Below are 14762 nucleotides of genomic sequence, written 5' to 3' on the forward strand. Positions count from 1 at the left end.
AATATAAATATAACACAGACATCAACACTCACTCACCAATGATCTCAAAACACTGGGTCTACTACCAGATTTTTTTCATTAGGATTATATTACTCGGTACTTTTTTCTAATAGGAGAGAGAATCAGGCTTAGCTGAGAATCGCAAGAAATATGAACAGGTGAATGTTGAAAAAATACCATAGGTTTGGGGACAGGTGGTTGTCATGACTACAGCAGGAAAAGTAAAATCACCTCTTTTAAAAAGAAATGTTTCAGTTAGGACAAAATTCCCCAATAACTGAAAAGGCAAGGATTTCTCCGAGATTATTTTCCTTAATTTGATTAAGACGTGCGCATTCTGGTTGTCGCATAGCAATTTCGGCCCTTTTTTTCATTTTGTTATCTATCCCTCTTTTGCTGCCTACTTACAGTGGAGCATTGGATTTATTTCAGCAGTAATCTCCCCCAAACTGTGGAACTGAAATGCCTCCTTCCTGCAAAGCTCAAACGCCACATAAACCCCTGAGACTTTCGGAACGCGCTTTGCTTCGGGCCCTTAACCACGCCCTCTGCTCCCTTCTGGGCACGCCCGTCTTCGCGTCGGGCATTCCTGGTCTGCACGCCTGATTCCCAGCCCCCCAGCCCTGTTTTTGCAGCGCGCCATGTCAGGAAAATAATTATTTTGTGTGTGTGTGTGTTTTAAGACACAGAGCTCTTTTTTTTTTTAAGACACAGAGCTCTTTCGCTCTCTCGCTTTCTTTTTTTTTTCCTGGAAGATTAGGGAGGGAAAAAATGACAAAAGAAAGAAACCCTATTGAAGCTTCAAAAAGTTGAAGAGGAATCAATTGATGGAAAGGCACAACAGACATTTTGCTACAAACTCTTTGCCCCCCCACTTCCCAGTCAGAACTTGGAGAGTGAGTGGCGTTTTGTACCAAGACAGTGTTGAATTAGATCACCTAACAGCAAAAAGATTGGTAATTCCTGGGAGGAGACGTTCTCATCTTTCTCCTACCCCATTCAGCGGCCCCCCACCCAGTGTCGGTTTGCACCAGGAAATGGGCTCTCTCCCTTCTGAAACAACCGAGATGCCATTCCTTCTCCCCCGCAGGCTTCCATCTCGTTCGCATCCCATTCTCAGGTGGATCAGCCACTGGGCGCGCAGCTGTGAATGAAAAGACCCCAAACTGCATCTCTGCTTGAGAGCGGCCTAATGTTAATTACCTACGCAGCCAACTCAGCCCAAATGGGGTGCATGTCGCTTAGCTTCTCAGCTGTCTCATACAACCCTGTAATTATGTAGAGAGTAGCGTGATTTATTTTTGCAGACATTGCTGCCTCAAAAAAAAAGGGAAAACATTTTTAGATGCCCCCATTTTGCAGTTAAATATGATTTGAAAGATGGCATCTTTAGAAAATGCTGCAGTTTTATTATAAAGAGCAATTTACAGCTCTCAACTGTAGTTAATTCTACAGCATTCTCTCTCTAAAAGCATTTATTTGTTAGGATTAGTTACTGTTAGTTTTTAAAAGTTATTCAACAACTTTCAGCCAGGAAACCAAGCCAGTAGGACTTCCACAGTTTGGTTTTAAATTGCAACTCATATTTATATCCTTTTTTTCATAAATCATTGAATTGTTTTATATTTTAGTATTTAGGTTCCATGCTGATAAAAGAGCTCAGAGGGACAGAATCAACCCAAGACGCCTGTGCAAAAATGCGGGTAAGTTTGCCAAACATTTTTATTTCTAGTTGCTGAAATACTAAATACCGGGTATGGTTACAAATTGCCACTTTTCAAATGACTATTTTCTTCGTCTGCTGAATCACATTGCCTTTACATAAAAAAGGTGTTTGGGCTTTGTTCGTGTTTATACTTGAGCTTTCTCACTGTAGTGTGAGTTGATGTCTGTTGGACGTATGGATGTATTTATGCCACGTTGCATTTACTCTTTAAAGATTTAAAGTTAATTGTATGTACATTGGTCATTCTCCAGATTAAGAGAAAAATGGTCTTTAGTTTATTGCAAGAAAACGGTTTAAGCACCTACCTGCTGGTCTGAGAATATTTACTGTAAAGACCATCAATTAACTAAAAAATTATCAAATGCTCAAGTATTGAGAGCTTATTGTATAAAGCTAATATTCCTTATGAGACTTCTCAATTCTGGGGTTTTTTTAGTATAAGAAAAAAAAACAAGTCTGAGTAAATCATGTAAGGGCAGTAAAGGTTGACAAAAATGGCAGTTGTAGATGTCTGTGATCATTGGCCGCTGGATTCCTAGGAGTCTCTATTAGCCAAACCGAATCTTACTCATACTGCACATCCACTGTAGTTGTTTTTTTTTTTTTTTTTTAATGTGTCCCTTATCCTTGCTTCCTCTATAACAGATGTATAGAGGCTGTGGCCATACCTGACAGTACAGATTAAGAATGGTAGACTCATTCCATATAGCAACTAACCAGAGTCAAATTTAAGATTGTTAGCAAGTGAACCCTAACTCTTATTTGTGGCCATTATACGTTGTTTTATTTTACATGAGCAGTGTCGGGTGGGAAATATTTAAAAATTAAACTAAAACAGTTATGAAGGCAAATATGTAATATCGATTGCTCATGGAAAGCCAAATATGTGTGAATCTTCATGAAATTGAGACCTCCAAATGTGATCGCTGATTTAATATTTGGATCAGTTCAATAGCAGGAAGACTGAAATTAGTTATCCTTCTATTTGATGTAGAGTTATATTGTCAGTGCCAATGAATCTTTTATCCCAGGTACTGTATTTAGATGAAAAAAGCTGTGATATGTGTCAAGAACTCTGTGTTCTGGTTTTGTTGCTGCTTACATTGCCTTGGAAGTCACTCTTAGTCATCATGATAATAACTGCTAATATTTACTGAGTAGTTAAAATATACCCGTCTTCTGTGCTGAGCTGAATGCTTTGCATGTTTATCTCATTTAATCCTACCACAAACCTGGGGTTTAGGGCAGTCCTTACCTCCGTTCTACACTTGAAGAGACTGAGGCTTGGAGAGGTTAAATAACTTTCCCAAGGTCACATAGTGAAGAACTTGCCAATCTGGAACTGGAACACAGGTCTGTCTGACTCCAGAGCCCCAAGCGTTTAACTACTACACTCCCCTGCTTCTCCCGGGCCTCATTTTCTCACTTAGAAAATGAGGACGTTGGACTAGATGCCCCTTAGGGTTCCTCGTTTGTGGTTTTATAATTCTGGGAATCTTGTATTCTAAATGTATATCTGATCTTAATTATGTCACCAATGAACAATAAGAAAATGGGAACATTTTTCAATCATCAAGCCTCATAATAATTTTAGAGCTATTTATGAACACGTCTAAGAAATTAATTTGGCATCTCTGATTTAATACTATTAACTCCGTTATCTGGGTCCAGCTACTTCAATGCTGTAATCAGCAGAAATAGTGCATAGAGTACAGAACACCATTTAAAACCAGATTTGTGATTTGAATTTCAGTCAATTTCTTGAAATTAAGTGGATCTGAAATTCCATTCTGATAACAGGAAAGCCCTTTTAATAGTGTCGGTGGAGAATAATTTAGTTAAATACTTGTCTGTTGCTGAAAATGAAACAGAAAAGGTCGTCTGTTTAGAAGCCATTCTGTTCTTTGGGGTGTTTTTCTGGTTTGCTGCCCTTGGTGTTTACTTGGGTTCGTTTACATGAAAATAGGAACTTTATTGCTTCTTAGGATATCACCAACTCTTATTTCCCATCCTGATTAAATAAGTATCAGTCTTTGGTACAGTAGCTAAAGTTGCACTCACTGCACTCATTAGAGCCTTTCCTAACTAGAAGCGCAGGCTTGCTGTTATCCGGGACCATTGTGTTGTGAATTAGAACTCTCACCAACTGAAAATGGTGTGGCTCTCAGCTTGCAGTTAATTTTCAGTTTGAACCTCAAGTTGCTATTTTCTCTGTTTTCAGTATGGTGGCCTTGAAGGCCAAAGTCCCAGAATCATCAAGTCCACCCAGGGGAAATACTTTAGGACATAGATGATCTTAAAAGTTGATATAGAGTAATATCATTAGGCCAAAGTACTGTAGATTAAAGCTTGACCTGGTTTACTCTTTCGGTGGGGGAAAAAAGACCTTTTCAATCCAATGGTATGCGTTTTAATTGAAATTAAAATTTCTTGCCCAGTAAGAAGTAAATCAGTATGGTTCTTGATTCTGAAAAATATTTCCTTAGTGTACTTTGTTAACAAAGATGCCTAAGATTTGGCTCCTGCTCTCACTGACTTCACAGTTCAGTGGAGGAGTCTAACATGTTAACATTTTAGTTCCCCCAGACAAGTATCACTGTAGAGGGGTTTTCATGTGGCCGGTAGCCTGCAGGAGCATCCTAGATGATTCCCAAAATGACCTGCAGGCAGAGTCTCCTAAAGTCAGTTTATTAGTACCAATAACAGTTAACACTTGAGAGCCATATAGCAGGCCTTGCACACGTGATTATGTGCATTTATTCACTTAATCATGAGGTAAATATTGCTGTTGTCCCCACTTTTCATATGAGGGGACCAGGGCCAACGAAAGTTAAGTAACTTACCCAAGGTTACCCGGCCAGCAAGTGGTACACCCAGGGTTTGAACCGGGGTGATTTACCTTTACCACCAGACTCCAAACCCTAAGCTCTACCACCCCTCTAATGAGCCAGTAGAACATTTATTGTCCTGAGTTTTAAAACAGCTGAAAATGTGGATCATTTATATTGATAAAGAGCTTTAAGAACCCTCAAAGACTCTGTAAAATTAGCCAAATTAAACCATTTAGGTACAGACATACGTAGTAATTTGGAGTACATTCCAATCAGTTAACCTAAATAAAAATTTCAGGAGTGTTTTTATTGCATCCTAAGCAACTATATTTTTTTCCATAATACTTAAACACATGTACTTTGCCCCAGCACAAACCAAACACAATTTCCCCTTTTCGGAAACATTTGGAGTGTTTGGTAGTCACAATCGGTTAATTTCTAAGTTTATCTAAACCTATTATTTATTCATCTCTAAGTTCCCCTCCTGTTCTGAAGCAAAGATAATTCTACACTGATGTCCTGGTGTTTAATTAGACATATATTATTTCAGTCAAAAATAGGCCATCATAAGCTAAGCTGTGTGAGGTGACAGGAATTCACATCATTCTACAATATGGAATCACTTCTGTCTCTGTTCAGGTTAAACCAGCCTTTTCCCTCTTTAACCTAACGATTTTTCTAATAGACTTGACTTGTTAGAACAGTTTTAGGTTAACAGAAAAGTTGAGCATAAAGCACAGAGTTCTTGAATGTATCCTCCCTCCACCACGACCACCCTCACAGTTGCCCTTATTAGTAACATTTGCATTGGTGTGGTACCTTTGTCACAGTTTTTTTTAAATACTTTTTTTTAAAGATTTTATTTATTTATTTGACAGAGAGAGACACAGCGAGAGAGGGGACACAAGCAGGGGGAGTGGGAGAGGGAGAAGCAGGCTTCCCGCGGAGCAGGGAGCCCGATGTGGGGTTCGATCCCAGGACCCTGAGACCATGACCTGAGCTGAAGGCAGACACTTAACGACTGAGCCGACCAGGCGCCCCTATGAACCAATATTCTTATGTTATTAACTAAAGTCTGTGGTTTACATTAGAGTTCATTCTTTGTCTTGTAGTGTTTCGGGTTTTGACAAATGCATAATGTGTATCTCCCCTTACAGTATCACAAAGAATCGGTTCATGCCCTAAACCTCCCCTCTGCTCCACCTGTTCATCTCCTCTCCCCTGCCCTGGCAGCCCCTGACAACCACTGACCTTTTTATTGTTTCTATAGTTTTGCCTTTTCCAGAATGTTATATAGTTGGAATCATACAGTATGTACCCTTTCCAGACTGGCTTCTTTCATTTAGCAATATGCTTTTAAGCTTCCTTCTTCTATGTCTTTTGTGGCTTGACAGCTGAGTAATATTCCCTCGTATGGAAGTACCACAGTTTGTTCATCTGTTTACCTGTTGAAGGCCACCTTGGTTGCCTCTAGGTTTTGCAGTTATGAATAGAGCCGCTATCAACATTTGTATGCAGGTTTTTGTCTTAAGATTTTTTTTTCTCCTGGATCCAAACCCTCTTAAAATTATCTTCTGAATTGTGTTTAGTGAAGAATCAATAGGAACTTACATTAAACCCTGATAATTTTTTTTTAAAGATTTTATTTATTATTTGACAGAGAGAGACACAGCGAGAGAGGGAACACAAGCAGGGAGAGTGGGAGAGGGAGAAGCAGGCTTCCTGCTGAGCAGGGAGCCCGATGCGGGGCTCGATCCCAGGACCCTGGGATCATGACCTGAGTCAAAGGCAGACTCTTAACGACTGAGCCACCCAGGCACCCCAAACCCTAATAATTTTTTTAAGCAAAACTGCAATTTTTGTCTTATCTTTCAGAGTTTTCTACAATAAAACCCTAAGAGATTACATATGTCTTGATACTGAGGCACACTTTTAGGAAGATTGAGTTCTGTGAATTATTTTGTTCTTCAGTAGGACAACTTGGCTGCTTATTTCCTTTACTGTGACAGCTTTATAGACCTTTCTAGTTAAAATTAAAATCTAAAAACATGGTGATGTGTGAGGAGTTGTAAGAAATGTCTGTTTAATCTGAACTGACTCATTTAGTGCTGCCTTTTATGTTACTGGTTGGGTTTTCCAGCTAACTCTGTGCTCAGAGACAGTCTTCATTTTTGAAAGGACTCCTGAGGGGAAGCATTAGTCCTAAGATCCAGAATACGACGCCCCCAAACGTGTTCCCCATAGAACACGGAACCTTCCTTCTGTCACCCCTCATGTCACACTGTACAAGCTCCTGGCTCCTCATGCCCCGTGCCCCTTAGAGGGCAAGAACCATGTATATTGTATCCCCAGGGCCTGCCGCAGCATAGCTTCCTTTTAAGGTGATTTTGATGGTTCAATAAAGTAATGCCTATAGAGAGTCTGCTAGTTCAGTAAAACCTCAAAAACACATTGACCTCTTCTTCCAAACGTTTGAAAAACAAGTAAGTTGATGGATAGATTTGCTTTGGATTATTTCATTTGTTTTCCCTCAACTATAATGCCGGTGTTCCAGTCATTTCCCTGGTTTTCTTTGTTCACAAATATGTAAGAGAGTATTCAAAAACTTGGGCATCCTGCACTCTTATTTCCAGTTTTTAAAGGCCATCACCAAAAGGGAGAGAAAATGATGGGAAACTGTAGTTAAGATGGAAAATGTAATTTTGCAGTTTTGTATTTTGGGAAGGTAACTTGTTCCTCAATTGACTGGGAGATAGCTTGCCTCTTTTAAATAATGTGTCCACAGGACTGAACTTTACAAAGCAATAAAGACGTTGCTTTGGCCTTTCGGTGTTCTCTTTGGTATAAATAACTCCCACTTCAAAGATTCTAAAATGTACAGTGGTTGGTGAAAGGCCAGATGAGGGTCTAGTCCTTTTTGCCTCCCCAGATTTACACATACCCCATCCCCCAGCCCTAAATTTTGCCTCAGGGTATAATTATCACTAATACACAGTAGTCAGTCACTTCTCTAATTAGATATACCATTACAAAACATGTGCTGTACGAGGCGGGCCATTATATTCAACTTAATACTCTGTGAAATCTGACTTTCTCTAAGCCCACAGTTGTTGATTCATATTGTTCACAGGTGTCTGTGTTCAAGGAAATTTCTTTTTCAAAAAAAAGAAAAATATCTGTTTTCAACTACCGTCAGGTAGAAATCTGCCTTCTCGATGCAAGATAATTATTTTAAACTTATTTTTAAAGTCAGGAATAAGCAGATCTTCTGGCAAATTTAGGTTGGGGAATCTTTATTTCCCAAAGGGCTCTGATAGTTCAGATACCACAGTTCAGGTTTCTTGGTGAGTCTGTCCCCTTCACTTGTCTTATTTTTAAACTTTCAATCTAGAGGCAATTCTAAAGTTGAATTTTCAGATATATAGATTTCCAAATAATTGTGCCTTGGTTGAAGTGTGAAAGCTGTCTTTTTTCTGTGCTAGTAAGGAAACAAATTAATGTTGGAGAACGGATTGGAAAGCTGGGAAAAAGATTTTAGAATTAGATGGAAATGTTAAGAAGCCTCTGATCTTAGAAGAGACTCCTGAAACACCCTCACTACTTCACAGCACTAGAAGATGTCATGGGCTGCCTCTGCCTTTAATTCCCACTTGTCTAAGGTCATCTTTGGTTCTTTCCACAACTCCCATCTAGGAGGAATTGTCATTCCCAGAAATCATCTCAGGGACTACTACTTAGGAACCAGGCCGGGGGGAAAAAAATTGTAAACAGCTGTTTTTTTACAACTCTCCATTTGCCCAAGTTTCAGGGAAGAATCAAATATTTCCTCTTTCGCTCCCTCCCAAGTACTGCCCGAGCCAGGTCAGTACAGGTCTAAGCCCACAGATGTGAGCGTGTATTAAAATGACAATACACAGAAAGAAACAGCATTTCTAACTGCCTGCTGCTGAGCTTTGCTTTGTGAGTGTTTTCCTGGGGGTCCTCCCAAAGGAGGATGCAACAGTCCTTTCATCCTATATCGGCTTCACATCCAAGTTCTCTTACTTTTTTGTTTGTTTGTTTCTGTTGCTCTTGTTACTGGCTCTTTTCCCATGTAACACCCTCACTACTACACAGATGTCATGGGCCGCCTCTGTCTTTAATTCCCACTTTGTCTTAAGCTCAAGCTCTCTTTCTAAGCGAATTGAGTCCATTGTCCTCGGTCCAGACGTGTGGCTCTGCTGAACGCTCCCTGTTGCAGCCGCCATTTCACCGCTCTGCTAGCAAGCAGCCCAGAGTGGATTCCATATACTCACCCATCTTGATTTCACTTCTCTCTTTTGCTAGTGGGATGCCATACTTTGGAAAGCAGCTAAGTGAAAGCATCCATCCTCAGAGTAAGAGTAATAGCTAAAATCTATTGGTGCCCACTACATGCTGGGCACTGAACTACATAATCCTCACAGTTCTCCAAAGTAGATGATGTATTAACATACCCATTTTACAGACAAAATAACTAAGACATAGAAATTAAATACCTTTACACACAGTGGAGCCAAGATAGGAATCCAAACATGCGCCTTCTGTGCTCTTGTTCGCTGTAGTGCAGTAGCTTCTGGAGGAAGGAGCTTAGCGGTGGGTCCCTTCATGATTTTAAGATGAACACACTCTCTCTCTCTCTCTCTCTCTCTCTCTCTCTCTCACACACACACACACACACACACACTCTGCAGTTGTACTTATGAGCGATGGATTAAACAGGTTGGTATGTTTTTTCACATGTTTACATTTGGCTTTTTAACTAAAGATTATACATTTTTAAAACTTCACATTTTATTATTACAGAAGCAATACACATTCATTGTTATCCAGTTTTAAAATAGAGCTACAGAAAGGAGAAATAAAAGCAATTGTAATTTTGTCACACAGAGATGTTAAACACCTCTCTGTTAACACCTTGTTCATATGTAAGCCTCCAGACTGATTCGTCATGCATTCATAGGCATCCCTTTCCTACAAAGAAATAGAAATATTCAGTGCCTACTGTTTTCTGTTTTCTAATCTATTTTTAACATAACAATATATTTGAAAATGTTTATTCCAGTATATATTCATCTGCAGTATTACTCATAGTGGTTGAACAATATTCCAATCCATAACTGAATCAAACTTACTTAACCAGTTCCCCTTACTGGTCATTAGGTCATTTTGAATCTTTTCAAATTATAACCAGTACTGTGGGCAACATCCCCACAAAAAAGGTTTCTCTTTTTTAAGATCTTTTGCAACTGGTCTGATTATTTGCTTAGAATGAGCCACTAAATGTAGAGTGGCGAGGTCAAAAGTATACGCATCTTAGAAACTCTGGTAAAGTATTGCCAAATTGCCTTCCAAAATATTTGTTCCAGTTTACACTCCCAGAAGCAGTACACAAAAATGTGTTGATGTTTGCTTGTCACATCTCTCAAGGGCATGTACTTAATATCTTGGATGTGCTCCTAGTTGAGGGAGAACTGGGGAACTTTTATGAGAAACCATACATCTTCAGCATGACCCCTGGGCTTATCAGCTCTGTCCGATCAACATCTATTCTAGATGTAACTCCAGAATCTATCTTTATGACCTGAACTCTTTATTTTATGTGAAGAAGGTTTTATACTTTCACAGCCCCTGAGAAACTATGGAAGATTAAATAATTCTTGTTATTTGCTCTGAAGACCAAAAGCTGTAACTAAGTGCTAACTAAGGATTTTTGGAAATCACTTGTCAAGTGGAGGATAGTGTGTTTTGATAAATTAACTGCTCTCTGAATTAATGTAGGATGCAGTACAACTGAGTTTACATGCATAGCAGCGGAAAACAGTTCTGACAGTGACTTTCAATCAAAAATCAGCGGTATTTTTAGAGCAGAAGTTCTCAAACTATGGTAGCAGCCGCATCTGGAAATTTGTGATAAATGCAAAATCTTTGCCCCTACCTCACTTACTGTCTTAGTTTGTTCAGGCTGCTGTAATAAAAATACCAGATTACAGGGAGAAATTTATTTCTCATGGTTCTGAAGGCTGGGAAATCCCAAGGTCAAGGTGCTGGTAGATTTGGTGTCGGGTGACGGCCCTCTTCCTGGCTCATTGACGGTCATCTTCACTGTGCCCTCTCACGGTAGAAGAGGCCTCTCTTATAAGCCCACTAATGCCATTCAGAGCTCTATTCTCACAACCCGAGCACCTCCCAAAGGCCCCACCTGCTAAGACGTTGGGCATTAGGACTCAACATAAGAAGTTTGGGAGATCATAGACCTTCAGATCATAGCACTTACTGAATCAGAAACTCTAGGTGTGGAGCCCAACTATCTGTTATTTAATAAGCCTTCCACAGGATTCGAATGCTCACAGATGTTTGAGAACCACTGCCTCGGTCCACTGGGCATTCCTGTTAGGTCTGCTGTGTAGACAGGCTGCCCTGGTAGAGTCATTGAGCCATGGTGCCTGGAAACCAGCCCGGGCCCGAGGAGTAGAGATGGAGGGCACCGCTGTGCGCTGTGCTAGATTCGGCCAGGGTGTATGAGTTACACTTGGCAGTGCAGTAGCCGTGTCCTGTGCCCGAGGAGTCGTTTGAGTGGCTGCCTGCCCACCGTCTGCTCTTGTCACATGGTCTCAGTGAGGCTCTCTATTCACCCAGCCTTCATGTCCAGTTCTCATGACAAGAAAAGCCCTTGAGAGGTCATTTAGCCTCATTCCCCAGCCAAATGAGACTTACCCCTAAGTCATTAGTGACAAATGAGAGTCCAAACTATTTTTAAAGACATCCAGAGGGAAAAACTTCCCAGCTGCCCCTAATAATCCTCCTGCCCTCCTGACAAGTCTTTCCTTCTCATCTCCATGCTTGCAATTTGAACCGGTTTCCTATTACAAAAATGAACACCTAGCCTTTCTCTCCTTGAGGCTGACAAATCACAGAAGTCTGTGAAGCCTTCCCATCCCATAGGAGTCTTCTGGCATATCTCTGATCACATTTGTGGTTCTCCAAGTTCTTCCAAGGCCTTCATGCCTGGCTCTGGGCACCAGGGCTCTCTGAAAAGTTTGCTGGCTCTTCCTGTGTTGAGAGGCTGGTACTGTGGTTCTTTCTTATAAAGCTGGCTTTGTGCTCATTACCATACCTTAATTCATTTGCTCGTTCTCTTAATAATCACAGACTTCAGCAGCTGTTAGATTGAACCCTATGAAATTGCTGATATTCAGCCATTTTTTTTTTGATCCATAAAAATGGCTATGTCATAGGGTTCAACCTAAGACCATGTGCTAGTCATTATGGGGGAGACAAGAAACAAATCAAGAAAGGTGTGGGCCATCTTCAAGGAAGCCCCCCCATAGAGTGAGGGAAACAACCCCAGGACCAGGGCAGTGAACCCCAAGGGAGAGCAGCAGGTGCCAGGCAGGCTTTCAGAACAAGAGACAGCCATCCTGTCAGGCTGGGAGGCCACAAGAGGCTTTCCCAGGAAATGACCTTGAGACTGAGTTCCAAGGGTAAAAGTTCATTTCAAATGGCTCATCTGTGGTCTGCTTTCTGCCTCTTACAGTCTCTGCAACATAACTAGTTTTGCTGAATACAAAATACAATACTGCTGGTTTTATGCATTTTTTAAGTCGTTTAAAAGTCACTTAGGGCTACCAAACATAATTGTTTGATCCTATTTTAATTTACTTGCTGAAACTGAATACAATAATTAAGCTTTGAAATGAACTAAAGAAAATATTATGTGGCCAAATTAACAGTTATGACTCAGCACTTGAATATCTAACTAGAAAGCATTCTCAGGGTAGCCATGTGTGGGTTAAAAATATAAGTTGGATGGCAGTAGACCATCCGGAGATCTATTCCCCAGTCTGTGTTTAAAATACACTGGAAATGAGCAGAGTATTGTAAGAATGAAGGGTCGGTGACATCCTCCCCATGGACTGCCTCCCTCTCTTCCCTCTCTGTACTGGTTATGGGGCACAAATGATTCTCATTAGGAACATAAACCTCACTCCAGACTCAAACGCAACATTAGAGCTCACAACTGAAGTGCTCCTTGTCGTAAACCTCTTTGCTCTCACTCACACTTATGAAAGTCATGCTCTGAGACCAGAGCATCCCTGCAGTCTCAAAAGGATATTCTCATACTGTTGATTCTGCATTAGAAAATGAGAAACTGTTTCTTTTCAGGGCCTGCCATAAGGATAAAATAAAAGCACCAGTGGCAATTTCTGACTTGATACAAAGATTCCAAGCAGTTCATAGTTTATAGTTTAATTTCTTTTTAAGATTTTATTTATTTATTTGACAGAGAGCAAGAGAGGGAACACAAGCAGTAGGAGTGGGAGAGGGAGAAGCAGACTTCCTCCTGAGCAGGAGCCCAAATGTGGGGCTCGATCCTAGGACCCTGGGATCATGACCTGAGCCGAAGGCACACATTTTAACGACTAAGCCACCCAGGCGCCCCCATAGTTTTTTTTTTTTTAATTTTTTATTGTTAATCACCATACATTACATCATTAGTTCTTGATGTAGTGTTCCATGATTCATTGTTTGTGCATAACACCCAGTGCTCCACGCAGAATGTGCCCTCTTTAATACCCATCACCAGGCTAACCCATCCCCCCACCCCCCTCCCCTCTAGAACCCTGTTTGTTTCTCAGAGTCCATAGTCTCTCATGGTTCATCTCCCCCTCTGACTTACTCCCCTTCATTCTTCCCCTCCTGCTATCTTCTTTTTCTTTTTTCTTTTTTTTTTTTTTAAAGATTTTATTTATTTATTTGAGAGAGAGAGAATGAGAGATAGAGAGCACGAGAGGGAAGAGGGTCAGAGGGAGAAGCAGGCTCCCCGCCGAGCAGGGAGCCCGATGCGGGACTCGATCCCGGGACTCCAGGATCATGGCCTGAGCCGAAGGCAGTCGCTTAACCGACTGAGCCACCCAGGCGCCCTTCTTTTTCTTTTTTCTTAACATATGTTGCATTATTTGTTTCAGAAGTACAGATCTGTGATTCAACAGACTTACACAATTCACGGCACTCACCATAGCACATACCCTCCCCAATGTCTATCACCCAGCCACCCCATCCCTCCCACCCCCCACCACTCCAGCAACACTCAGTTTGTTTCCTGAGATTAAGAATTCCTCATATCAGTGAGCTCATATGATACATGTCTTTCTCTGATTGACTTATTTCACTCAGGATAACACCCTCCAGTTCCATCCACGTTGTTGCAAATGGAGCCCCCATAGTTTATAGTTTAAAAGGAAAAGACAAAAGATGGCATTGCTTTCTTGGGTGAGTCCAAAAATCCAGCTTTAAAAAAAAAATATTCTAAGAGCGTTCAATTACTTTGCCTGTTAAGAACAGTATCTCAGGTGCCCACCTCCAGATACAAGGGATATACAATCCCTATTCTGTGTAATGCTTACAGTTACTACAAACCCAAGCACTAAATATAAAGCTGGCTTTGCATTTAAGATTCAAAAGTTGCATTTTAGTCTAGGTTTCAGAAATGTAGCATCCCTGTATAATTAAATATTGTTTCTCTTGGAGTAATAAAAGAATGATAATCTTATTCTGGGAAATTGTGAACAAAATACAATTGACTATCACTGTAATGCTTTTTCAGCAGAAGAGCAAGATGCTATAAAGGTTAAGTTAATCTGGGGCATTACCCACGAGTGTTCAGCTGCTAAGGTATCTGGAGGTCCTCATTACAAATCAGTCTCTCCTGTAAAACTGGCCTTGAAGGGGAGGGAATTTGAGAACTGGGGAAAGCCTCAGAAATTCCACAAAGAGGGCGCCTGGGTGGCTCAGTCGTTAAGCGTCTGCCTTCGGCTCAGGTCATAATCCCGGGGCCCTGGGATCGAGCCCCACATCGGGCTCCCTGCTCCGCGGGAAGCCTGCTTCTCCCTCTCCCACTCCCCCTGCTGTGTTCCCTCTCTCACTGTGTCTTTCGCTCTGTCAAATAAATAAAATCTTAAAAAAAAAAAAAATTCCACAGAGTGTGGCACAGAAAAGAAAACAACTAGAAACAAAAGAGAACCATCACATAAGGTTTGCCCTGAGCATTTTACTGAAGAAGAGAATTCTGTTTATACAAATAAATAAGGCTTGACTGTTTTAACATATGTACATATATGGGAGCATTAACTATCCAGATAGATCACAGAGACTGCCGTGGCCGGGGGCAAGCGCTTTGTAACTTG

The 14762-nt window shown here is 40.8% G+C and overlaps 1 protein-coding gene across 26 annotated transcripts in view; it reads left to right on the forward strand.

The window, feature by feature from the left end:
* ANKS1B (ankyrin repeat and sterile alpha motif domain containing 1B) overlaps nucleotides 1-14762 on the forward strand; it is a 1105044-nt gene that overhangs the window by 1047604 nt on the left and 42678 nt on the right. For all 26 annotated transcript variants that reach the window (XM_027592180.1, XM_027592182.1, XM_027592181.1 and 23 more), the window contains one exon: nucleotides 1632-1703. In XM_027592180.1, coding sequence (XP_027447981.1) covers nucleotides 1632-1703 — 72 coding nt within the window. The remainder of the gene's footprint in view (nucleotides 1-1631; nucleotides 1704-14762) is intronic.

This window comes from Zalophus californianus, chromosome 9 (genome assembly GCF_009762305.2).
Source record: "Zalophus californianus isolate mZalCal1 chromosome 9, mZalCal1.pri.v2, whole genome shotgun sequence".
NCBI classification, from domain to species: Eukaryota; Metazoa; Chordata; class Mammalia; order Carnivora; family Otariidae; genus Zalophus; species Zalophus californianus.